General features: G+C 51.3%; 1 protein-coding gene across 19 annotated transcripts; it reads left to right on the forward strand.

The window, feature by feature from the left end:
• Positions 1-341: 341 nt before the first annotated feature.
• A4GALT (alpha 1,4-galactosyltransferase (P blood group)) lies at positions 342-25506 on the forward strand. 19 transcript variants are annotated; one of them, XM_032645083.1, is made up of 6 exons: positions 3328-4747; positions 5638-5954; positions 13338-13498; positions 21592-21777; positions 22165-22570; positions 23724-25506. In XM_032645083.1, exons 5-6 carry the CDS (start codon positions 22533-22535, stop codon positions 24829-24831), a joined length of 1146 nt encoding a protein of 381 aa, XP_032500974.1. In that variant the 5' UTR covers positions 3328-4747; positions 5638-5954; positions 13338-13498; positions 21592-21777; positions 22165-22532; the 3' UTR covers positions 24832-25506. The 19 variants fall into 19 exon arrangements, with proteins under 19 accessions (XP_032500973.1, XP_032500985.1, XP_032500968.1 ...); XM_032645085.1 differs by lacking the exon at positions 5638-5954 and adding an exon at positions 8577-8611; XM_032645077.1 differs by lacking the exons at positions 5638-5954; positions 13338-13498; positions 21592-21777 and adding an exon at positions 348-443 and having other exon boundaries at positions 3327-3376; positions 4552-4747.

The following is a 25506-nucleotide window of genomic DNA, read 5'->3' on the forward strand; positions in this document are numbered from 1 at the left end:
AAAACACTGGGGGATGCAGGCAAAACGTTTAGCACGGGTCACGCTGTGAGGAGGTACAGTAGCGTCAGGCAGGCCCGAGTTCAAATACCGATACTGCCCCTTCTCAGCTGTTTGAAGTTGAGTTACTTAACCACTCTGAGCCTCGTTTTTCTCACCTGTTACACAGGGGAAATGGGATTATAAACCCATAGAACAGGCAGCAGGGAGGCACGGCGAGCGCACCATACCTGCTGGCCCGCGGCTTGGTGATGGTTCAGACCCGGGCGCCGGGAGCGGTGAAGATGCAAGGGACCCCTCAGGGGCGGGGCTGGGCGGGGCTGACCACGCCCCGGGCCTGAGGGGCGGTGCTCCCGCCTGCCGGGCTCGGGGCACTTCCCTCCTACCGCCTCGCCGACGGCCCGCTGGGCCCAGTTGGCCGCCTCCCGGAGCCACGGGAGCCTGAGGTATGAGGGGCTCTGCGGAGGGTGCAGCTGGGCGGGCTCCGGGACACTGACCTGGGGGCTCCCCGGGCACAGGTGGGGAGGAGCGCTCCGAGAAGGAAGGGGAAGGGACAGGGGCTGCGGAGGGGTGGGGAGGGCTCGGCCGCCGCCCGCCCGGGCCACCTGTCCCGGAGGGACCCTTGTGTGCGCACCGACTGGGCGCCCTGGTACCCCGGCCGCCGCCTCCATCCCAGCTGCGCTCCAAGTTGAGCGCGGCGGCTGGGCCAGGAGCCCGGCCCGCGGAGGGAGGGCGCACCCTGCCCGGGAGCCCTCCGGGCAGCGCCGCCCGGCCCGGGGTCCCTCGGCGGGAGAGAGGGCCCGCGAGGGCGAGAAGCCCGGGTCCGAGTGCGGGCTCCGCCGGCCCGCGCTGCATCCTTGGTCGAGTCACGCCGCTCTGTCTGGGGGCACGGCATGGCCCCGGGAGACCTCACCGCCCGCTGCACTCGCCCCTGGCCCGGGAGGGGGCGCCGCTGGGGAGAGGGGTGGGGAGCGGCCGTCTGAAGGGAGACTGCGGGGGATGCGAGGCGTCCCCCCGGGCCTTTAGGGATGTTGAGGCTTTGGACCGCCGACAAGGGGGAAGGGCTCTCCAGATGGAGGGACGGCCTGGGTAGGATCCGGGAAGCGGGGAAAGTCGGGCCTAAGCGCTCGCTCTCAGGGATCCGGAACCTCAGACCACTCCCTCTTTCGGGCGTGCTTCTCTCCCTCCCTCTCCTCCAGATGGGAAACATTGAGTCCCAGTGGGAGCAGTGGTGTGCTTGGGAGAGGCTCTGGCTCGGAGGTCCAGTCGCAGAGTCCACTCCCCTTCGTGCTAGGGGAGTCCCCTGGCCTCAGTTTCCGCATCTGACACCTGCGGGTAGAAGTTCCCACCTCCTCGTCAGACTCAGCTAAGCCTCTAGCTCTGAGAGGGTTAAAAGCCACCCTTCTCTCAGAAGGACACCCTTTTGGTCTCCCCCAAATGCTGAGTGATTGACCGCTCTGTGGAGGCCCCTTGGGGTCTCTGAAATCGATCTGTGCCCTCCTTCTACAAACACCCGGGAACACCTGGTATGCTCCGGCTCTGGCGCTTCCCGCCCCCCCCCCGCCCCCCCCCGCCCCCCGCCCCTCGCCCCTGCCTCCACTCCAGCTGTCCAAGGACTTCCCCTTTGTTACCTCCTCCCAATGAAGGAGGAGTCGTCCTGCTCAGGGTGACAAAGCCGGGCCCAGGCTAGAGGGGACTGCCCCCTCAGTGCCCACAGCCAGATCCCCTAGGGGAGTCCCCAGATCAGGCCCAAATAAAAACAGGAAAAAAAGAAAAGGAGGGTTGAGATGGAACCCTCTCAGTTGTTCATTTTCCTCCCAAACATGTTTCTAGTGCCTCTGGTGCCTGTCCCTCCTTGTCTGCTAGGGTCACGCGATAGATATCAGAGGACAAACACCGAAGTGGAAATTCTGTAAAATGTGTTTTGCTTCCCTGTATCCATCGAAGCCCTATAGCTGCCTACGCTAGTGGACTTGCTCCTTCTGTGTGCAAGGGTCCCAGGTCCCCAGTGTGTGCAGGGTTGGCAAAATCTTTCAAGGTGACTTACTTGGAACCTCAGAAAGTTGTGACTCACCACATTACCTAATCAGCCCCAGCCAGCAGCTCCCAAACCCACGCGGCCATGGCGGTCCAGATCTTCAAGGACCCGGGTCAGCAGGGGATGCAGGTCCCCTCGGGCAGAGCAGAGCGAGACAAGGTGGCTGCCAGGGACATTTTTAACAAGACCAGAAGGGGTGGATGAGAAAAGGGAAGCTTGACGTGTGAAAACGGCTCTTCCCCACCACAGCTCCCCCACCCCGCAGCTGCTGCACCTCCAGGTGGGTAGAGGGGATGGCTCCACCTTTGACCTGGCTACCCAAGCTGTGCTCAGGCAGTGCTCTCTGGAATGCACTTCCTTCCAGCCAGGCGCCTCTTAGGTGTGCCCTCACCTCCGGTTGAGCCTTACCCCTTCTCTCCAGATTGGAAGCTCCTGGAGGGAGGAGGCTTGCCTGAAGCCCGGTGCCTGGCCTGACACATAGTAGGCATTCACTACATTTTGCTTGACTGAATTAACTGAAAGAAGTAGGGAAAAAATTCCGCATTCACATCACTTGGATATGACTATTGTTAAAAGTTGCCCTTTCTGCCAGACTTCTTAAAAAACACATTGGTACATATTTGAGTGTCTTGTTTATACAAACATCTCAAATTCCTCACCTTTCTCAAATTATTTTTTTATATTTTTCAGTGCTTATTGCTACATCTTATTTAGTTAATGGACCTCATTTGACATTTAGGTTTTGTTGGTTTTTTAAAAATATTTGGCGGGCTTCCCTGGTGGCGCAGTGGTTGAGAGTCCGCCTGCCGATGCGGGGGACACGGGTTCGTGCCCCGGTCCGGGAAGATCCCACGTGCCGCGGAGTGGCTGGGTCCATGAGCCATGGCCGCTGAGCCTGCGCATCCGGAGCCTGTGGTCTGCAACGAGAGAGGCCAAAACAGTGAGAGGCCCGCGTACCACAAAAAAAAAAAAAAAAATATTTGGCTCTTTTAGATGTTACATTGAGTTCATACATAAATTTATACTTTGCCAGATTTTTTTCTGGAAAGGGAATTACTTGGTAGTCACTGGATATGAACCTCTAGCATGGTTATACCTAGAACCAGCAGGCTCTCCAAAGGGACTGTACCATTGTCCACTTCCTTAGGCTATGAGTGTGCATTTCTTGTTATTTCCTGGAAATGAAATTACTGGGTGAAAGAGTATGAACATCTAGGATCTTTGTGTGTTTCGTAATCATTTGTTTGAGTTCATCAATGAGATGTTTGCCCCTTGTCCGGTCTCTTTGCAGCAAAGATCTCCTCCCAGGTTGTCACTCGGCTTCTGCTTTTGCTGCTGATGGTATGTGTATTTGAGCAGCACGTTTTTACTATTTTACTTTATCTGTGTGTGTGCTTTTCAATAAGGTAGACTTGACTGCACTTATAAGCTGATGGGAAAGAGCCAGAAGAGGGAGTGGCCGCAGCCCCTGGAGAAGGAGGGGCAGGTCTGTAGAATGAGGGAGGTCCCAGAGGACGCAGGAGGTAGGAGGGGTCTGGAACTGGTCCAGAGGGATCTTCTGAGCTGATGTGGACAGGAGGTGGGAGGGAGGGGGCTGGGAGGACATCTTATGAATCGGCTCTGATCTTCCTAGAGAAGGAGGTAGAAAAAGCAACAGTGGAGAGAGGGTTCTGCACCCGAGGTCCCCAGCTCCCTGTTGCTGTTTGCCCCCCCATTCCCTTGAGTCCTCCCTGCTTCCCTGGGAGGTAGCAGGTGTTATCACCCCCACTGACAAACTCCAGAGGGAGGGGAAGTGCCTTGCTTAGGGTCAGTCAGCTGATGAATGGCAGGGCTGGATTCAAAGAAGGCTCTCCCTGCACTAACCACATGCCCTTGAGAATCGCTTTCCTCTCCGAGCCTCCATCTCTAGTAGATATCGGGAAGCGGTACCCATCTTACTCTGTCTGGTGCTTGGTGAGTGAGCATCCCTTCCTCCCTTGTCTACCTCTGTTTGTCTTCTCTCTGGAAAGACCCCAGTGAGTCCAGGAGCTTCCAGCTCCATAGGGCTGGCCACAGGGCTAGGAGGGCCCCTTCCCCTTCCCTTCCTTGTGGGTGCCTGCACAGTCACCCCTGCGCCCACGCTCTCACCCAGCAGGAGCACACAGCCTTCTAGATGTCACACCTGTGCAAAGTCTGAGTTGCTGGGTGAACGTGAGAAAATGGGAAAACAGATCTTTACGTTCTGTGAGCAGGCTCGATTTGAAAGCACAGAAGCCATTGTCCCAGATACAGATACGGAGCCCAGAGAGGCACCCCTCCCCTCCCAGTTGTCTGAAGTCTTCAACTGCTTCTTCCCACAGGCCTCCAAGGCAATCGCCTGAGTTGAGGGCAGGCTTCCATGAACTGAGCCCCCTCTAGGTGCCAGACGCTTTGTTACCTGGTCTTTTTTAAACGCTCTCAGCCATCCTGTGCTGTCAGCCCCATTTTACAGATGAGGGAACTGAGACTCAGACTCAAGCGCCTCTTCTTTACCACAGTGAGATCTAAGCCCCTGGCCGTGGTGCAGTCCCAGGTGAACTTGGCTCCTTTCACCTGGCCGAGGGTGTTTGAATCCCAGCTGTGCTTCATTTCCAACTCAAGCTGTAATTGATTATAAGAGGACCTGCCTGGCAGCTATCGGGAGGATTAAACGAGTTACTGAAGGAAAACCGCTTTGACTTTTGGCTGTGCGAGGTAAGCCCTCAGGAAATATACACTCTTGTTATTATTAAACCACATAACTCCATGCCTGCCCGGGAGCTTTTAAAAAATGTTAACTCAGCCACGCCCATCCCTTCCTGCAGTGAGAGGATAGGAAGGGTGGGCACGCCCTGACACTGGAGAGAACTTGGACTTTTTAAAACCCTTCCGGAGACAAGTGAATGATCTGTATCTAAAACATTAAATTACATTTCCTTTGACCCAAGCAGCTCATTTCTAGGAGCCAGTCCTATAGAGGTAATCAAGGATGTGTTCAAATATGTAAGTGCTAAGAAACTCACCACAGAGTTGTCTATAAAAGCAAAAAGAAAGAAGCCACATTTCCAGTAGTCAAAGTAGTCAAGATGGGATACAGATGATGAGATACAACGTAGCCCTGGAAAGTTAGGGCATGGAGCTGTGTTTACTGACATAATGGGAAGGCATAGCATATATTTCCAAGCAGTTTTACTCAGGTAGAATTTACACACCATTGCATGCGTACAGTTAGATGAGTTTTAAGAAGTGGGTCTGGGCTTCCCTGGTGATGCAGTGGTTGGGAGTCTGCCTGCCAATGCGGGGGGCGCGGGTTCGTGCCCCGGTCCGGGAGGGTCCCGCGTGCCGCGGGGCAGCTGGGCCCGGGAGCCATGGCCGCTGGTCCTGCGCGTCCAAAGCCTGAGCTTCGCGGCGGGAGAGGCCGCAGCGGTGAGAGGCCTGCGTACCGCAAAAAAAAAAAAAGAAGAAGAAGTGGGTCTGGTTATGTAACTACCACCACCACCTAGTTTTAGAAGACAGGGGCCCCACATATTTTTAAGTGAAAAATAAAGCCAGGTGTAAAACAGTGGGTGTAATAGGATCACTTTTTGTGCGTCTCCTGTCCACAGCTCTGTGTAAACACTGCTCCGTGTGAGTGGAGGCGTCAGAAAAGGACTAGAAAGGGTATTACCAGAATGCTGACATGTCATGTGCCCTCACCTCAAGTCTTCAAGATAAAGAGCGAAGCAGGAGGTGTCACTGCAGGGTGGTGACTGGACATCCGCCGCACCTCCACCATGTGCGCGCGGCACACACACACACACACACACACACACACACACACACACACACTCTAGAAAGACTGGAAGCCCCACCCCCTGTGATCCCACCGTTGGCGAAGTGTCTGTGCATGCATGCTGTGGAAATACAGAGGCAGTACCCAAAGGTATGAAGAGAACCGGGACAGCAATTGTGGCGGATTCTTGGCAAATGGCTCTCATCTTACCTATGATGGTTAGGAGGTTGCCGGGTAGGGGAAGGTGGAGGGACATTTTGGGAAGAGGGAGGAGCATGTTTCAGAAACTTGGAATTCCCAGTTTGAGCAGTAGAGAGGAGTTGGTTTTCCTTTCAAGGTTTTACCATCGTTTTCAAAGGCATTAAGGGTAGCAGATGGCTCTCCTGTATCCCTCACCACTCAACCAGTCATCGCGCATTTATGGTGCGTCTGCTATGTGCCAGGCCCTCCCTAATTTAATGTCATTTACAGTCTCCGGCAGGGTGAGCCACATCTGGCTCATTGCCCACATTCCTCTGATCCCAGTTCACTCCAAGGCCAAATTCACCCTGGCCCCTCCCCAGAGAACTTACCCACCTGTGGGCTCTGAAGGTCTGCCGGTGGTCTAGGCTGTGGGCGAAGCACAGGGTTTGGAGTGAGGGCTGCTTACACACATGCTCCTTTGGGAGGTAGCCACGAGCTCCTACTGTGTGCTGGTGCGTGCAGCACCGGGGACCCAGCCCACGGGCCACAGTGAGAGCTGTGCCAAAATCCAGGTAGCTTCCTGGAGGTGGTGGCTCTACTCAACCTAGGTCAGGAGAGACTGAGGAAGGAAGGCCTGAGACTGGGGAGCAGACACTCCTGGGTGGGTGCAAATCCTGCCTCCCACCTTTACTAGCCGGGTAGCCCCTTTCCTCTGTACCTTAGTTTTGTCGTTTGTAGAAGGGGCCACTGTGGTGGACATGAAGACACAGGACGAGCGGTGCTTGGTAGGGTGCCTGACAAGCGGCGTGTTCTTGGCAAGTGGCAAACTTCCTACCTCTTCTGCTCCGGAAGTTCCTGGCACGGGAGTGGGGAGGGACATTTTGGGAAGAGGGAGGGACATTTTGGGAAGAGGGAAGAGCATGTTGCATAAACCTGGAATTCCCAGAGCCTGATGGTTTGAGCAAAATGGCAGATGCCAGCTTGGCTGGTCTGGAGGTCGTGGGCCTGGAGAGGCGCAGCGCTGAGGGGAAGTGCCCGCAAGGTCTCAGCATTGTGGGGTCTGTAGACCTTCTTGGGGCTGAGGCAGGAAGCCAGGGAGGAGGCTGGGGTAGTGGGTCCCCCGACAGAGACAGAGAGATGACGGGGAGAGCTGAGCTGGGCTGTGGCCACAGCACTGACGGGGCAGGGAGAGGCCTGGGGGAATCTGTTCAGAGAAGCTCTCCCCCTCCTTTCCTGTCTACACTCCCTCTCCCCTGGATTATCACAATAGTCCCATAACTGCTTTCTTGTTGCGGCACGTCCCCTGGGGTTTAGTCTTTAAAAGTACCCAGATCTTAAAGATTTCTTTAATACATAAGTCACACTAGGGAATTCCCTGGTGGTCCAGTGGTTAGGACTCCGCGCTCTCACTGCCGAGGGCCTGGGTTCAATCCCTGGTCAGGGAACTAGGATCCCACAAGCCGCAGGGTGCCGCAAAAAAAAAAAAGCCATGAGTCACACTATAACCCTTTCCTCCTCAAAATTTCCCAGTGGCAGCCCCTCCCAATCAGCTATCGAGTCCTCCCTCAAGCCCGCCCCCCCCCTCCCCCTCCGGCCCAGTGTCCCCTTATCCTTCTGGCCTCCTCTCCTGGTGCCCTCATCCTCCCACCTTGCTACTCTGGCAGCACCTCAGGCTCACATGCCTCGGGGCCTTTGCACTCACTGATTTTCCTCCCTGGACATGCTTTCCCCAGATATCCATACAGCGTGTGCCTCGCCTCCTCTGGTCTCTGCACAAATGTCAGCTTTTCAGAGAGGTCATCCCTAACCATTCTGCATAAAGTGGCACCCCAGCCCCCAGTCTTCCCAGTCCAGTTTCCCTGAGAGCAAATGTGTGGTTGTCCAGATACATGGTGTCTTATACCTCCCTGAACTGAGCAGAAAGTGACTCCATCCTGCTCGTGAGAAGCTGGCCGCAGGCAGCCTGACCTTCAGCCCAGGCTTCACTGCAGAGCGGCAGTGACTCCGGGAGGGAGGGATGGCCTCGGGGAAGAGAGGAGGTCCGAGACTTGGAGACAGGCATACCTGAGGCAAACCCTACTCCCCCTCCCCCGTTTACTAGCCATGCTGAGCTGGGAAGGTCACCTTTTCTCTCCTGGGACAGTTGAGTACTCAGGTACTTCAATATTAAGGGACACAGCCTCTGACCTTATTTTGTACCCTCAGATGGAGAGGCAGAACGTACCAATTACACTTTCCAACAGTTGTAATCTGCACCCGCTCATGGTTTACAGTTTGCAGATGCCACTCCCCTGGGTTGGTTACCTCATTTGATCCTGGCTTTCTGGGCAGTTTAGGGATCATTTACTCATTCTTTCAAGAATATGTATTAAGCACCTATTATGTGCTAGGGTCTGCGCTGGCCATGTGGGACCAGACTAATGAGTAGAAGTGGCCTTGGTCCCTGCCCGCTGGGAGCAGACATTGTTTTTCATGGTATCGGTGTCACTGAGTATTTAATCAGTCCCTTCAAGAAAGACCTTGGGTTGTTTCTAAGCATTTGCAGTTGCAAACAAACCTGTGACCAACACAAATATCACTTATCCGTAGGATAAATTCACAGACTGGGATGGCGTGGTGAAAGGGTACGTGTATGTTTAACTTTGTTTTTTTAATTTTATTTACTTTTCTATGTGTTGGGTCTTCGTTGCTGCACGTGGGCTTTCTCTAGTTACGGCGAGTGGGGACTACTCTTCGTTGCGGTGCACGGGCTTCTCATTGCGGTGGCTTCTCTTGTCGTGGAGCACGGGCTCTAGGCGCGCGGGCTTCAGTAGTTGCAGCATGTGGGTTCTAGAGCGCCGGCTCAGTAGTTGCGGCGCATGGGCTTAGTTGCTCCGTGGCATGTGGGATCTTCCCGGACCAGGGATTGAGCCTGTGTCCCTTGCATTGGCAGGCGGATTCTTAACCACTGCGCCACCAGGGAAGTCCCACATGTATGTGTAATTTTGATAGATGTTGTTCACTTGTCCTCCGCCCCTGAAACAGGACCATTTGGCTTGCCTGCCAGCACTGTGCAGGGGATGGGGGGCGGCCTGTTTCCTCACAGCCTTGCCAGAAAAATGTGTTGTCAAAGGTTTGGATTCATGCTCATCTTATTTGCTGAGTGTTCTGACTTGCACTTCTCTTACTTACAAAAAGCTCCCCTGTCTTGCTTACCTGTTTAAGCATCGTTTTGTGTGTGTGTGTGTGTGTGTGTGTGTGTGTGTGTGTGAACTGTCCTTGGCCCATTTTCTTTTGAATTGTTGGGTTTTTTTCTCCTTGATTTGTGGGATCTCTTTATAACAGAAAAATTAGACTTCTGGGATCTGAGGGACACACAAAAGTCATTCCCAAGTTGTCACTTGTATTTTTGACTTTCTTGGTATTTGGCGAAAGGTTTTGGGAAGTTTTTTTTTTTTTTTCAAGGAGTCAAGTTTATCCTTTTTTTTTTTTTATGGCTTTTGGATTTCACACATAATTAAGAAAACCTTTCCAACTCTAAGGTTATAAAGGAATTCACCCATGTTTTGTTCGAAACATTTATTATTTTATATTTGGGGTTTATCCTAGGGCACATTCTGAGGTATGAATTCATCTGGTCTTTTTCCCTAGTGGCTTCTCTGCTTGCCCAACACCTGTATTAAAAGATCCATTTTTGCTTTACTGATTGGAAACACTGCCTTTACTGGATATGCAAGTACCATATTATTGGGATGGCCAAAATTTCATTCGGGGTTTTCTGTAACGTCTTATGGAAAACCTGAACGAACTTTTTGGCCAATCCAGTATTTCTGTGATTTCTTTCATTTCATTTGCCCTGTCTGTTCATATGCTGAGACTAGGTTGTTTTAATTATTGGTACTTTGTGTTTTAATATCTCTCATAAAAGGCCATTCCTTCCTCATGTGTCCCTCCTCAGAGTTTTCCTGTAGGTTCTTGCTTGTTTATTTTTCTAGATGAATTTTAGAGTCAACTTGTTGAATTCCAGAATTGCGTGCAGTTTATAAATTGGCTTAGAGAAAATCGACATTTTTATGAAGCTGAATCTTCTATCCAAAAACAGTGCAACTTTCCACTTGTTCAACTTTATTTTGTGTTGTCAGCAGCTTTAAAATTTTGCTCACGTAAATTTTGAACATCTTTTGTTAAGTTCAACCCTGAGTATTGTGGTGGCTGTAGGTGGGAGTCTTTTCTTTCATTATATCTTCTGCCTCTGTCTGCTTGTGTGTGTGTGTGTGTGTGTGTGTGTGTGTGTGTGTGTGTGTGTCTCCTACCACCTTACAGTACTCTTTTGTTAGTAGTAGTTTTTCAATAGTTTCTCTTGACTTTTCCAGGTATACAGCAGTATCACATGAAAATAATAATTGTTTCAACTTTTTCTTTTCAGGTTTGCTTTTTGTTTTTTTTCCTATTCAGTTTTTATAGCTCCAATTTCTTTCTCTTGTCAGATTGCTTTGATGAAAACCTCCAGTGCCCGTGATGGTGCTGGGCACCTTTGTTTTTCTCCTGTCTTCAACAGGAGTTCCCTCATGTGTGAAGCTGGGTACTCATACCCCCCTATGAAGCTGGCTCTTGGCTTTGATGGTGATATATATAATTTTGTTAAGGAAGTATCCATTGATTCCTAATTTATCCAGAAAGAGTGTTGGAAATTTTATCAAATTTTTTTAGCATTTCTGGGGATGACAGTATGATTTTTCTCCTTAGATCTATGGAATAGGATGAATTATATAAATGATATATCCTAATATGGAACCACCCTTGCATTCCAAGAATAAACCCCACTTGGTTTTGTTTTGTTTTTATAAATTTATTTATTGTATTTATTTTTGGCTGTGTTGGGTCTTTGTTGCTGTGCGCTGGCTTTCTCTAGTTGCGGCGAGCGGGGACTACTCTTCGTTGTGGTGTGTGGGCTTCTCATTGCGGTGGCTTCTCTTGTTTCAGAGCATGGGCTCTAGGCGCGTGGGCTTTGGTAGTTGCAGCACGCGGGCTCAGTAGCAGCGGCTCGCGGGCTCTAGGGCGCAGACTCAGTAATTGTGGCGCACGGGCTTAGTTGCTCCACAGAATGTGGGAATCTTCCCAGACCAGGGCTCGAACCCACGTGCCCTGCACTGGCAGGCAGATTCTTAACCACTGCACCACCAGGGAAGACCCCGCACTTGGTTTTGATGTTTTATTCTTTTGATGTGCTGCTGAATTCTATTTGCTTGTCTTAGGATTTTTACAATAATATTCATAAGCAATATCCGTCAGTAGGGTATCTTGTGCAATCTTTGTGAGGTTTTGGTGTCTCTGTTATACTTCAATTTTTTTTTTAAGTGTTCCCTCATATATTTTGCTATTTAACACTTTTAAAAGCATTGGAATTTTCTGTTATTTAAGTTTGTAAAATTCCTCTCTAAAAATGTCCTGCCCGGTTGCTTTTGTTTCTTAATGATCTTGTATAATTCTATTTCTTATGTGAAAGTTGGCCTGTCTAGACTATCTGTTCCAGGAACAGGCTTGATTTATTACATTTGTCTAGAAATTATTTTTTTCCGGTTTTAAATTTTATTTGCAAAGTACTATCTTATGATTTAAAAAAAAGTTTTCCTCTGCTCCTTTGGTTACTCTCCCATTTGGCATGTCTCAGTTTGCATTGGTTGCTCTCTCATCCCTTTCACTTTCTGTTTTCCTTAATTCGGTTAATGGTGATTTATATATTTTATTGAATTTTTTCCAAAGAGCCAGTTTTTGGCCCTATTTCTTAGTTCTACTGCTTATCTGCTTCCTAACTTTTTCTACTGTAATCTTTCTTTCCTTATTCTTTCTGTTTATTTTGTGGTTCTTTTTCTAACATTTTTAGCCTGGTGCTTTCTTTCTTTCTTTTAAACTGTCCTGTTTTACTTGTCACATGTATTGGAGGCTGTAAATATTCTTTTGAGTATTTCTGCAGCTGTATCGTATAGATTCAGATTCATGATATTTTGATTATGGTTGTTTTCTAGAAATCCTATAAATTCAGTTTGTATTTTCCCTTTTGACTGAAGAATTGTCCAAGAGAGGTTTTTTTTTTTTTAATTTCCTGACTTTTAAATTAATTTCTAGGCATTCTGCCTTGTGATTATAAAATGTCTGCGTTTTTTATGTTTATGGGTGTTGCTAAGGTTTTCAATTTTCATAAATATTCCATCAGCTCTTGAAAAGAAAGTGAATTGAGAGTTTGATACAGAGTAGTACCTTCTGATTATTTTGTAGGTCTTCTGAATTCTTATTTGTGTTTCTTGGGCTGAGAGAGGTGAATTAAAGTCTGTTATTAGTGTGTTTCAGTCTGGTTATTCTGATATCCCTGTAGTTTCTTCTTCCTGAAAATTGCTGCAGTGTTTTTTGGTGCGTTGTGAATTATACCACTTAGCATTATAAATGGCCCTTCTTTGTCTCATTCAGTGATGTATGGCTTTAGCTCCCATTGTCAGATACTAAGATTATGGCCCCAGCTTTGTTTTTGTTTCTATGTGTCTTTAAACCTTTGCTCATTCTTTTACTTGTAACCTTCTAAATCACGTTTTTTGATGTTTGTCTCTCAAGTACAGGATAGAGTATGGTTTTGCTTGAGATCTAAACTAAAAATCTTTTTCTGTGTAAAGATAAGTGAGTTAAATCTATTTATATTTATTGATACGACTGATGTCTGTTATCTTTTTCCCGTGCTGTGAGCAGTATGTGTGTATGTGTCTTTGTGCATGTGGGAGGGCTATATTCTTTATTCTTTGACTGTGTGGTCTGTTTTCTTTGATTTAAAAATAAATAGTCTGATATTTAGGAAAGCTTGTATTTTTGTTCTAGTGGCTGCATTTATATTTATCCTTTATATAATACTCTTAGGGACTTCCCTGGTGGTCCAGTGGTTGAGAATCCACCTTCCAATGCAGGGGACATGGGTTCAATCCATGGTCAGGGATCCCACATGCCGCCGGGCAACTAAGCCCATGCATCGCAGCTACGGAGACTGCACACCACAACTAGAGAGCCCACGTGCCGCAACTACGGAGCTCATATGCTCTGGAGCCCATGTGCCACAGCTAGAGAGAAGACTGCGCGTTGCAAAGAGCCTGCCTGCCGGAACAAAAGATCCCACATGCCACAACTAAGACCCGATGCAGCCAAAAGATTAAAAAAAAAAAAACAAAAAAAACTCTTAGTTCCTTCTTTCTTTAGATAGTATCTATTATTTGTCTTCTATGAACAACATTAAATTTAACTTGTTTCTTCATCCTCTCCTTTCTCTTGTCACTACCGCGTTTCAGCCGATACTGTATTGAGTGAGTGAGGCATATATTGTTTCCATCCCAGTGCCCCTGGAAGCTCTCAGTCAGGTGGTGTTCATGACAGTTACCACTTCCTGCACATGCAGTGACATGACAACCTGAAGAGGTGTCCACAGCTCAGAAGAAAATCCTGGAGACAAGAGTGAAGCACTCTTTTAAGAGGTGCTGTATCACCCACACTTGATGGTAAGTGTGGCCAGAGATTAATATATGGTTGTCCCTTGGTATCCACGCAGGGAATTGGTTCTAGGACCCTCACAGCTACCAAAATCCTCAGATGCTCAAGTCCATTGTGTAGACTGGACTTGATGGTACCATGTGGGAAAACACAGACATCAGCGACACCAAGTTGAAGTCATTCAGAAGATTCAGGTCTTACGTGTGGTGAAGTTTCAGGAACACCCTACTAAATTTATTTCAGTCATTTTCCTTCTTATGTGTGCACAGGTGTGATAGGTGATTTTAAAATATGACTAAGGGACTTCCCTGGTGGTCCAGTGGTTAAGACTCTGCCCTTCCAATGCAAGGATGCAGGGAGTGAGGGTCTGATCCCCGGCCGGGGAACTAGGATCCCACAGGCTGTGCGGTGCAGCCAAAAATGAAAAAAATAAACGTGAAAAAAATCTGACTAAAACATTCTTGCAAAAGAAAAACTCTACATGATGAGAAAGCAAAGTAACATTGCTTAATTGGCAGCATCTTGATTTCTTAGTGTTACGTGACATAATGATGTATCTTATTCGATGCTACAAAATTGGGCAGTGTTATCCTTCTTACTATCACCTGTGTGCTTTAAATATGTTTAAACTTTTACTAGTTTAGCTTTTACACCTGGTAGTTAAAGAGAAGGCAATGACTGAGATTGTTCTACTTTCTACCTTCTTTCTGCCTGCCCTACCAACTTCTTTAGTTGTATCATTTTTACATTGCCTGACTAGGTAACATTGTCATTCCATTATGTCATCCTTATTCCTACCATCTCTTTTTTGGAGGGGTTACTAAAGTTATTCCAATCACCATTTGGTTGGCTGTGCTTATTCCTCAGTTTTCCTCATAATACATTATTGCCTAAGTCCTTATATTTTGAAACTATTGGTGTGTAACCTTTATTTTACTATTTGTTTAACATCTTTATTGGAGTATAATTGCTTTACAATGTTGTGTTAGTTTCTGCTGTATAACAAAGTGAATCAGCTATACGTACACATATATCCCCATATTCCCTCCCTCTTGCATCTCCCTTCCGCCCTTTTTATCCCACCCCTCTAGGTGGTCACAGAGCACCGAGCTGATCTCCCTGTGCTATGCGGCTGCTTCCCACTAGCTAGCTATTTTACATTTGGTAGTGTATATGTGTCCATGCCACTCTCTCACTTTGTCCCAGCTTACCCTTCCCCCTCCCTGTGTCCTCAAGTCCATTCTCTATGTCTGCGTCTTTATTCCCGTCCTGCCCCTAGGTTCATCAGTACCATTTTTTTTCTTTTTTAGATTCCATATATATATATATATATATATATATATATATATATATATATGTTAGCATACGGTATTTGTTTTTCTCTTTCTGACTGACTTCACTCTGTATGACAGACTCTAGGTCCATCCACCTCACTACAAATAACTCAATTTCGTTTCTTTTTATGGCTGAGTAATATTCCATTGTATATACGTGCCACATCTTCTTTATCCACTCATCTGTCGATGGACACTTAGGTTGCTTCCATGTCCTGGCTGTTGTAAATAGAGCTGCAGTGAACACTGTGGTACGTGACTCTTTTTGAATTATGGTTTTCTCAGGGTAAATGCCCAGTAGTGGGATTGCTGAGGCATATGGTAGTTCTATTTTTAGTTTTTTAAGGAACGTCCATACTGTTCTCCATAGTGGCTGTTGGTTGCGCCAGGTCTTAGTTGCAGCAGGTGGGTTCCTTAGTTGCAGCTCGCTGGCTCCTTAGTTGTGGCATGCGAACTCTTAGTTGAGGCATGCATGTGGGATCTAGTTCCCTGACCTGGGATGGAACCCGGACCCCCTGCATTGGGAGCGTGGAGTCTTAACCACTGCGCCACCAGGGAAGTCCCTCTAACCTTTGTATTAAAGAACAGCTTGGCTGTACCCTCAGCCCTCCATATCTGTGGGTTCCACATTCACAGATTCAACCAACTGTGGGTAGAAAATATTAAAAGGAAAAGAAATTCTAGGACATTCCAAAAAGCAAAACTTGAATTTGCTGCACACATGCAACTATTTATGTAGCATGTCTATCAGTTCTCACCTATCATCCTCATATCTCTTTTTTAAATTTTTATTTGCTTATTTATTTTTTTTTCGGCTGCGTTGGGTCTTCGTTGCTGTGCACAGGCTTTCTCTAGCTGTGGCAAGCGGGGGCTACTCTTCGTTGCGGTGCGTGGGCTTCTCGTTGTGGTGGCTTCTCGTTGTGGAGCGCGGGCTCTAGGTGCTTGGGCTTCAGTAGTTGGGGCACGAGGACTCAGTAATTGTGGTGCATGGGCTTAGCTGCTCCGTGGCATGTGGGATCTTCCAGGACCAGGGCTTGAACCCGTGTCCCCTGCATTGGCAGGCGGATTCTCAACCACTGCGCCACCAGGGAAGTCCCCATCCTCATAGCTTGCCATCTCTCTTTCTGTCCATTTCTTCTCCAGTTCTTGTATTTCTGCTTTCTGGTCTTCCCTCAAGCTGGAATTACTCTTTCTCAAGGTTTTTATTTTGACTGTTTTAAATCCTGCTGCAATTATGAATTCGAATTTTTATTTGTTTTGTGGCAATATTTGTATAGTGAATCTTCTTTATACACGAGGGAACATCAGTGTTCCTTTCCCTCTTCACTCACGTAGCTTATTTGTATGGATGTTGTGTTTATGCCTTTAACAATTTTTTTTTCTCTCTATTTGAATGAGTTGAATTTTCCTGGACTAGCAACTAACAGGAGGTTTTGGTGGAAATTGGGAGAGAGGCCAGGATTGTTCTCTAGATTTCTCTGCTGAAAGACTCCCTCCTCTGTTTTTACATGAATGGATTGTTCCTTTAAAATATGGCCTTTGTCTGCATCCACTCTTCTGTTGCCTCTCAGAACCCAACCCGATTCAAGAGGCTACTGCCGGGGACTTCCTTGGAGGTCCAGTGGTTAAGACTCTGTACTTAACACTGCAGGGGGCATGGGTTCGATCCCTGGTCTGGGAACTAAGATGCCACATGCAGCATGGCATGGCCAAAAAAAATAATAAAACAAAAAAATAAAATAAAACTGCCATTATTTAAAGAAAAGAGGCCACTGCCTCCAATCTTGAACCCCCCTGGTTCATTAAGCCCCCAGCTCCTGTCTTATTCATCTTCCTTTTGTTTATTTATCTACTTTTTTGGCTGAGCCGGGTCTTAGTTGCAGCACACGGGATCCATAGCTGCGGCATGTGGGATCTAGTTCCCTGACCAGGGATCGAACCCGGGCCCCCTGCATTGGGAGCTCGGATTCTTAGCCACTGGACCACCAGGGAAGTCTCCCTCTTCCTTTATTTCTGCAATCTTGCGGTACTGGGTGCCCCCTGCACCCCGTTCTTTCCCCCCCGCTCACTGCTGTATCTGCTGGCTTCACGTGCTTTGTGCCACACTTACATGTAACTTGGAGTTTAGGGGTTTTTCCTGCTCCTGATTTCCCTAATGCTGTAGCTTGTGTTTTATTTTTTCTTTGCCCTGTCGCTCTGTCTGACATCAGTTGAAGAGGGAAGATTCAGAACTAAGAATCTGCCTTATTCCTATTGGAAAAAGAGGTCTCCGCCTCTCTAATTTTTCTGTTTGTATATCCCCCAAAGAGCAAGCCATTGTCTGCTTGATTTCTGACTTTGGAATACCTTACAGGCTTTGGAGGGGGAACATTTTATAACCTCTGCTCTGAAAACAGCCACTTTATTTTTTTTAATAAGTTTATTTTATTTTATTTTATTTTTATTTTTGGCTGCGTTGGGTCCTCGTTGCTGCACATGGGCCCTCTCTAGCTGCCACGAGCGGGGCCTACTCTTCGCTGCGGTGCGTGGGCTTCCCATTGCTGTAGCTTCTCTCGTTGCGGAGCACAGGCTCTAGGTGTACAGGCTTCAGTAGTTGCGGCACGCAGGCTCAGTAGTTGTGACTCGCAGGCTCTAGAGCACAGGCTCAGTAGTTGTGGCACACGGGCTTAGCTGCCCTGCGGCATGTGGGATCTTCCCGGACCAGGGCTCGAACCCGTGTCCCCTGCAGCGGCAGGTGGATTCCCAACCACTGCGCCACCAGGGAAGCCCCAAAACGCCACTTTTACAAGGGTCACTGACGTCTAGTAACTGTCACTCTTAATTCTTGAGCAGAAATCATTTATTTATGCCCTGAAAGAGTGGGGGTAGACAGGACAGCAGACCCTTCAAGTAGGGTTTGGAAACTCTAAGTATTGATTTTTCACACCCAGGAGGGTCTGAGTTCTAAGACCAAAGAGCCCACCCCCCTCAGCTTTGTGGATGAAAAGGATATGGGGCAGGCACAGGTCCAAGGTCACATAGCCAATTAGTGGCAGAACAGAAGCTGTCAGGAGGGACCTGGGTTTGAATTCTATGCTCCATTTCCTGGGCCGGTGACCTTCCCCTGGATACCTCAATGTATAGCCTCAGGTATCTTATCAAAATGTTAACTTATCAAGGAAGTTGATCAGCACATGCCCTGTGTCCCCACCATTAGAACGTTTGGTTAGCTTTGTTCTCCCCTCCTCATTGTGCAGAAGGAATCTGAGGGAAAGGGAAAGGGAAGGTGATTTGCCTAAGGTCACACAGCAAATTCAGCAGGGTTGGGTAGACCTGGAAGCAGACTCCAGCCCCAGTGCCACTAGCTATGGTCCCTTGGACAAGTCACCTAAATTTTCTGAAAGTTAAACAGGGAGCGGGGGCTGCGATTAGCTGGAATAATAGCTGCACCCCTCACTGGTGGTCAGGCTGAACTGAGAAACACACTGACCCCAGCTAAAGCTGGGCCAGGGCCTCCTGACCCCATGAGATGCTTCCGTATCGAGCAGAAGGATGCAGCAGGCTCCCTGTCTCCTCTGTCACCCACTGCATCCCCCCTGGGTCCCCAGCCCCAAACCTCCCAGTACATAATTAATCCTGGTTTCTTCTGCTTGGCATGGGGCACAGGTGCCAGCTGGGGCCTTCGTGTCCCTCGCTCGGGGAGCAGCTTATTTGGGGCGAGGGGAGAGGCAGCTGCCCCTCCAGGTCCTTTCCGTCCTGTCAACCTGGTCTCTGGCCCCTGTCTCTCTCTGTGTCTTTCCATTGCAACTCTGCCCCCGATGTGGTGTCGTGGGATCAGGGACCAAACAAAGGCATCCCAGGGTTGGCTGAGAGGGAGAGAGATGGAGGGAGAGACAGACAGACAGACCTGGAGGGGCAGCAGGGAGAGGAAGAGGTGGGAGGGACCGAGAGAGAGACCAGGGACAGAAAGCAGGAAGAGAGGTCGAGACGGGGTGGGGTTAGGGCACTGATTAATTGCTGATTGATTGACTGATTGGAGAAATCTTCAGGTGTGATCATTTGCTTTGAGGCTCTCCTTTCCTCTCAGATTGGGGTCCGCCCTCCATTTCAGAGGACAGGGTCCCATCAGCTGCTGTCTCCTCAGTCCTGTGGGCCTCCAGGAAGAGAAGGACCCTCTGGCAGTGCCTCTTCTGCCCTTCCTATGCGTATCTGCCCACAGGCTTTGGTTTCCAAACCGCCCCCCACCCCCCAACCAACAGCAGAACCAGCAAGGTCCAAGTGCAGGTAGAAGTGCACGCAGTACCTAGGGCAGACACTGTGCTCCCCTTCCACCGGTGAGGAAACTGAGGGCCCTGGCATTACGTGACCTGTCCCAGAAGTAGAGGACAGGCAGTTGCCTGCATCCCCTGAGGCCACATCCAGAGCTGGTTCCCAGCCTCCAGGGCCCATGGGAGGGAAACACTGGAGAATTCACAACCCCGATATCTAGTCACATGTGTGCTGGTGTGAGAGCTGAGTTCTAGTCCCGCCTCGGCTGTGATTCTGTGTCGGTTTGAGCATATCTGAGCCTCAATTTCACCCCCTCTAGCATGAGAGGTTGGGCAGGTTGTCTCTAGTTTGGGATAGCTCATGGCTCCTAAACCCAGTTACTGCCAGAGGGCTTCTGTCTTGTGTTCACTTGGTCCTGTGCATGTCCTCTCCCGGTGAGCAGGTCACCAGCATCCATGGCACCTTCTAATCTCCAAAGGTAGAGGGTGGGGCCAGTCACTGTGGCTGGGAGAACACGACACAGGCAGTAGCCAGACCTGAATCACGGGGCCACCCCAGAGTTGGAAGTGGACTCTGTGGGGCAGGGGTGGTTCCCCAAAGGAAATTGGGGTGCTGTTATCAGAAGTGGGAATGAGGACTTCCCTGGCGGTCCAGTGGTTAAGACTTTGCCTTCCAAGGCAGGGGGTGCGGGTTCGATCTCTGGTCTGGGAGCTAAGATCCCACATGCCCCGTGGCCAAAAAACCGAAACATAAAACAGCAGCAGTGTTGTAACAAACTCAGTAAAGACTTTAAAAATGGTCCACGTCAAAAAAAAAAGAAAAGAAAAGGAAAAACAAAAAAAAGTGGGACTGGATGGTGGGCAAGCAAAACCAGCAGACAGCCTCCGCATCTCCCCTGGGAACCCCAGTTACACTTGACTTACAACCCTTTTCTCCTGCTCTGGGCGGGACACAGGAGCCCACCTAGGGTCAGGGGTGGAGCACCTCTGCTGTGGGGCAGAGGTGGGTGCAGGCCATGAAGGGGTGATGAGCGCTTAGTACGGGAGCCTTTTCTAGGCGCCTGAGCCTGGCCCCTGTGCTCTCAAAGTGGGGTCCACAGAGCTGGTGCCGAGGGCCGGGTCAACAGGGCTCTGGCCAGACCTTTAGCCCTCTGTCTCCACCAGCCATGCCCTTACTTCCAGCCTGAGATGGATCACGGGGGATCTTGATGACAGGGAGTCACAGAAGGAGTTAGAGCAGAGATGTGACCACAGTTCTGTGCTAACTGGGAATGCCTCCCCAGTGCAGGGCTAGAAGTGGTAGGCAGGGAGACAGGACGTGGCAGGAACATGCCAGGCTCAACTGACAAAGGCCAGGACTTGGGCTGCAGCTGGGAGGCCCATTTAGGGGACCAGGAGAATGCTTTGGGCCTGAGGTCACACGGGTATTGGGCTGCGGCCAACTTAGCCCCATACACAGTTTCTATTCCCGGGTCTTGGGCTCCAGCACCAAATACGGTGCTGCTGGCGTCTGTGCCCCTCAACCACGGTCAGCCAGGGCTCCCGCCTCCCTGACAGCCTGCTACTGCCCACACACCGTGGCAGAGCCTGGTCACTCCTGCACTGTGCACCCATCGGTGTGGTTCATAGTGGATTAAAAATACTCAGGACCGAAATAGCCTCTCTCCCTGCAGGGGAAAACCAGGGCCAGGGGAACACAAGGTTCTTGGTTTACATCATGGCTCTGCCACTCACGACCCTGGCTGCGGGATCCCAGGCAGCTCACCCTCCCTGTGACCCGCAGTTTCCTCACTCACGTGCTCACTGGCTCATTTCATGACTCGCTGATTCGCTAACTCATTCATTTTTTCATTCATTAATTCCCTGATCACTCGTAGATCTGCTCACTCCTTCATTCACTCACTTGGTCCACACGCTGAGACACTCACTCACTCAGTATTTATTTACTACATACCAAGACCAAGGCACTTTTCTGGAGGCTAAACAAAACACACCAAACACAAAAAACTACCTGTCCTCATAAGGTTATGTTCCAAATAAATAACCCAAACAAACAAGTACAAAAACGTACAGTATGTTAGCATAAGTACTAGGGAGAATAAACTAAAGGGGGAGGCTATGAAGTGGTGGGGGAGCTGGAGTCTTGGAGAGGCTGGGGAGGGCCCGTGGGAAGATGATTCTTGAGTGAAGACCAAAGGGAGGTGAAGGAATGAGGCATGGGAACACCTGCAGGAAGAGTGTTCCAAGCAGAGGGAACGGCAGGTGCGGAGGCCCTGGGACAGCAGCGTGGGGGGATGGGTTTGAAAGAGCAAGGAGGCCAGGCGGTGATGGGGAGAGAAGTGGGTGTGAGGTCAGGTTATGGGGACACGCAGCACCTCGTGGTCTGGGCCTCCCACGTCACTCAGGGTCTGAGCCGAGGAGCTACCTGGCCGGACTTGTGGGTTTTTTAATTTTTTTTTGTTTTTTGTTTTTTTTTTGTGGTACGCGGGCCTCTCACTGCTGTGGCCTCTCCCATTGCAGAGCACAGGCTCCGGACGCGCAGGCTCAGCGGCCACGGCTCACGGGCCCAGCCGCTCCGCGGCATGTGGGATCTTCCCGGACCGGGGCACGAACCTATGTCCCCTGCGCTGGCAGGCAGACTCTCAACCACTGCGCCACCAGGGAAGCCCCGGACTCGTGTTTTTAAAGCGGCCCTCTGGCTGCTGAGTGAGTGAATCAGACAGTGAGTCCGTTTCCTGTGTGGCTGCTGTGTCCCAGGCACTGAGCCGGGTCCCGGGGTGAGAGGTGTGCAGGCCCCCACGGCGCTCATGGAGGCCCATCTGGCTAATTCCCTTCTCGTCAAGCCACCTTCTCCCGCTCTGCTGGTCCTTTTGCTCCATTCAGCCATCATCTAGTTTATTGTCCTTGTCTCTCTCTAAATGGTCTCCCCTTAGGCTGAGCGCTCCTCCAGGGCAGGGCTGCACCTAACTCTCCTCTTCTCACAAGCATGTTCCCTAAGGGGCCGAGGGGCCCAGAGAGTGGAGGAATCAATGAACAGCGGAGCCGCAGGCCCAGCCTGCCCGGCCTCACTCTGTCTCTCGCCATCTTTTGCAGATGGATTTGCGGGCATGGAGAGCGTGTGGAAGGACCAAGTTCTTGTTGGCAGAGGAGGTTGGCTGCTGAGCCAGGGCATGTCTCCAGGAGGCCTTCCAGGCTGCCTGGATCCCCACCTCGCCACCATGGGCCGGCCAGGCTGGTCAGTTTCCAGCCCATGACGTGGTCACGGTTCCCTGCCGCAGCCTTGGGGAGCAAGTCGCGGGCTCCCGGCACCACCCTCGGGCCGCAAGACGCCTCTGTCCTGGGAGGGGTTGACTCGGGCCCCCCTTGGCCCCCAGGCTGCACCCAGTCCCCCACCGCTTTGCACCCAAGCTTTCTGGCCTCTGAAGGGGAAACTGTGCAGCTGTCCCCTGGGGTTACAGTAAATGGCGGCCAGGACTCTCTTAATGCGAGCACTGTCCAGGTCAGTGTGTACCGAGTCCCCAAGTGCCAGGAGCATTCACACGGTGGCAAGCTCTGTCTGCCGGGCAGGATGGCGCAGTGGAGAGAACACAGACTTTGGAGCCAGGCGGCCTGGGTTCAAACCCCGCCCTGCCACTTGCTGGCCAGAGGAGTCTGCGTGAGTTACCAGACTTCCGTGCCTCAGTTTCCTCACCACAGGGTGGCTGCGAGTGTCTAATGAGTTAATACGTGTGAAATGCTGAGAAGGTTGCCTGACACGTGCATGGTGGATAGTCAGTATTCACTGAACGAATGAATATAACCCTCGTTCCAGTATTACCGTCTTGCTGCTGGTTCAGGCAGACCTGGGGCCCCTCATGTCCCAGGCATTCACACAGTCCCACCGCAAGCCTCTCTTGTTCCTCCCAGCCTCTTGCAAGGCCCCCAAGAATGTTCCTGCTCCTGGCCAGCAGCAGCCTGGGCATCACGAGAGAATGAGAGTCCAAGGGCAGCGGCACTAGTCAAGCCACAAACTATATAGAGCACAACCTCCCTGTCCCTTTCCCTCTAGTCAGGGGCTGGGGAAGCCAGGGGCCCAGGACACCCCGTCATGTCTTGCCCAAGGGCTTCGGGACCCGGCCAGCATGCCCACGTGCCTAGGGTCCACCCGGCCTGCGCCTGAGCGAGCTTGGCTGCTAGCACCCAGGCTCCCCAGAGCCCCAGGCCTCCTGCTCAAAGCCCCTGTGGCTGCTGGCATTTCTTCCTCTTGGACCAGCTCCAGGCCCGGCTGGTGGAACTGAATGGGACCGAGAGGTGCATGCACTGGGCCTCAGGTCATAGGCTACCAGCCTGGTAGTTCAAAGGGGACAGGCCTTGCCAGGCCGAGAGGCCAGACCCTGCCCTGGGCCCACGTTGGCCGCACGTCGTAGGTGGTGCTGGCCCAGCCCTTGGGGAGCTCACAGGTATGTCACAGAGTGAAAGGGACCCTGCTCAGACCTCAGTCCATGGCCCGCTGCCCCCATTTTACAGATGAGGACGGAGATGGGGCTCTGACCACCTGGCAGGCCCGTGGGCTCTGGAAGCCGGCGTTGGCTGTGGCTGGTGTTTGTAGGAAGTGTCTTTCTTGGGTCAGGGATGCCAGTGGCCTGCCCGAATGCGGTGCTCGTCTCTTACAGACCAGCCAGTTCCTGCTGGAGGCTCCTGATATCATCTGGGGAGATGACGTCCAGGCCCCCCGACTGCCTGCTGCGGCTGCTCCGGGGTGCCCAGAGGCAGTGGGTCTGCACCCTGTTCATCATCGGCTTCAAGTTCATGTTTTTGGTCTCCGTCATGGTCTACTGGCACATTGTGGGAGAGCCCGGGGACCAAGGACAGTTCTCTAACCTGCCTGCTGACATACCCTGCCCGCGCTTGGTCCCGCACACACCGCCCTCCGGCACCCCACCTCCCGGCAACATCTTCTTCCTGGAGACTTCTGACCGGACGGACCCCAACTTCCTGTTCATGTGCTCCGTGGAGTCAGCAGCCAGGGCCCAGCCTGAGTCCCGGGTGGTGGTCCTGATGAAGGGGCTGCCGGGCGGGAACGCCTCCCTGCCCCGGCACCTGGGCCTCTCGCTTCTGGGCTGCTTCCCCAACGTCCAGATGCTCCCGCTGGACCTGGAGGAGCTGTTTCGGGACACGCCCCTGGCAGCCTGGTACACGGCCCTGCAGCGGCGGTGGGAGCCCTACATGCTGTCTGTGCTCTCTGATGCCTCCAGGATTGCGCTCATGTGGAAGTTTGGAGGCATCTACCTGGACACGGACTTCATCGTCCTCAAGAACCTGGGGAACCTGACCAACGCGCTGGGCACCCAGTCCCGCTATGTCCTCAACGGCGCCTTCCTGGCCTTCGAGCGCCACCACGAGTTCATGGCACTGTGCATGCGTGACTTCGTGGCCCACTACAACGGCTGGATCTGGGGCCACCAGGGCCCGCAGCTGCTCACGCGGGTCTTCAAGAAGTGGTGCTCCATCCGCAGCCTGGGCGAGAGCCACACCTGCCGCGGCGTCACCACCCTGCCCTACGAGGCGTTCTACCCCATCCCCTGGCAGAACTGGAAGAAGTACTTCGAAGATGTCAGCCCCGAGGAGCTGTCCCGGCTGCTCAATGCCACCTACGCTGTCCACGTGTGGAACAAGAAGAGCCAGGGCACGCGCTTCAAGGCCACGTCCAGGGCACTGCTGGCCCAGCTCCACGCCCGCTACTGCCCCACGACACACAAGGTCATGAAGCTTTACTTGTGAGGGGCCTGCCTGCCTCGCTCCCTCCCTGCGCCCGGCGTTCTGAAGGAAAGGGCTCGGCCACCCTTCCTGGGGAGACCGGAGCTGCTGCAGCGCGGGATCTGGGGCAGGCAGCAGGGAGGGCGGGGAACTGTCGGCCCAAGAGCTGTTACTGGAAGGCGTGCTGCGGGCCCCGGGACCTGCTCCCTTCAAGCTAGCGGGAGGCTGGTGGGGTCTTGCAGACAGCAGGCAAGCCTGGCAAGTATGAAAGCATCTTCCAGGGCAACGCGGGAAGCAGGCAGGCTGGGGCTGAAGTGCCTACGAGGGGAGCACAGAGAAGCCCAAGGAAAGGGGCTGGGAAGAACGGAGAGGAGGCTGCTTGTGGGGTAGCCGGGATGCACACCCAGCTTCGTGAACCCAAGTGGGGGCTGCTTCTGGGGTTTGGGTTTCTTTTCCAGGGGGGCCGAGGCCGGCAGAGCCGGCCTGGGGAGCTCTTTCGGGGAGGGCCTGCCTGCCCACCTCATCCTTCTTTCCAGAAATGTTGCAGGAGTGACATGTGCCAGCTGCCCACTCACAGGCAGGGGCCCTGGAGTTCTTGTGGCTCAGGAAAAGCATTTTAAAGGAAACACCCCCTACCCGGCCTGCAGTAAACACAATACAAGTGAGAATAATAAATACAATAAAGGTGACTCACCAACA

Source organism: Phocoena sinus, chromosome 10 (genome assembly GCF_008692025.1).
Source record: "Phocoena sinus isolate mPhoSin1 chromosome 10, mPhoSin1.pri, whole genome shotgun sequence".
Taxonomy (NCBI): Eukaryota; Metazoa; Chordata; class Mammalia; order Artiodactyla; family Phocoenidae; genus Phocoena; species Phocoena sinus.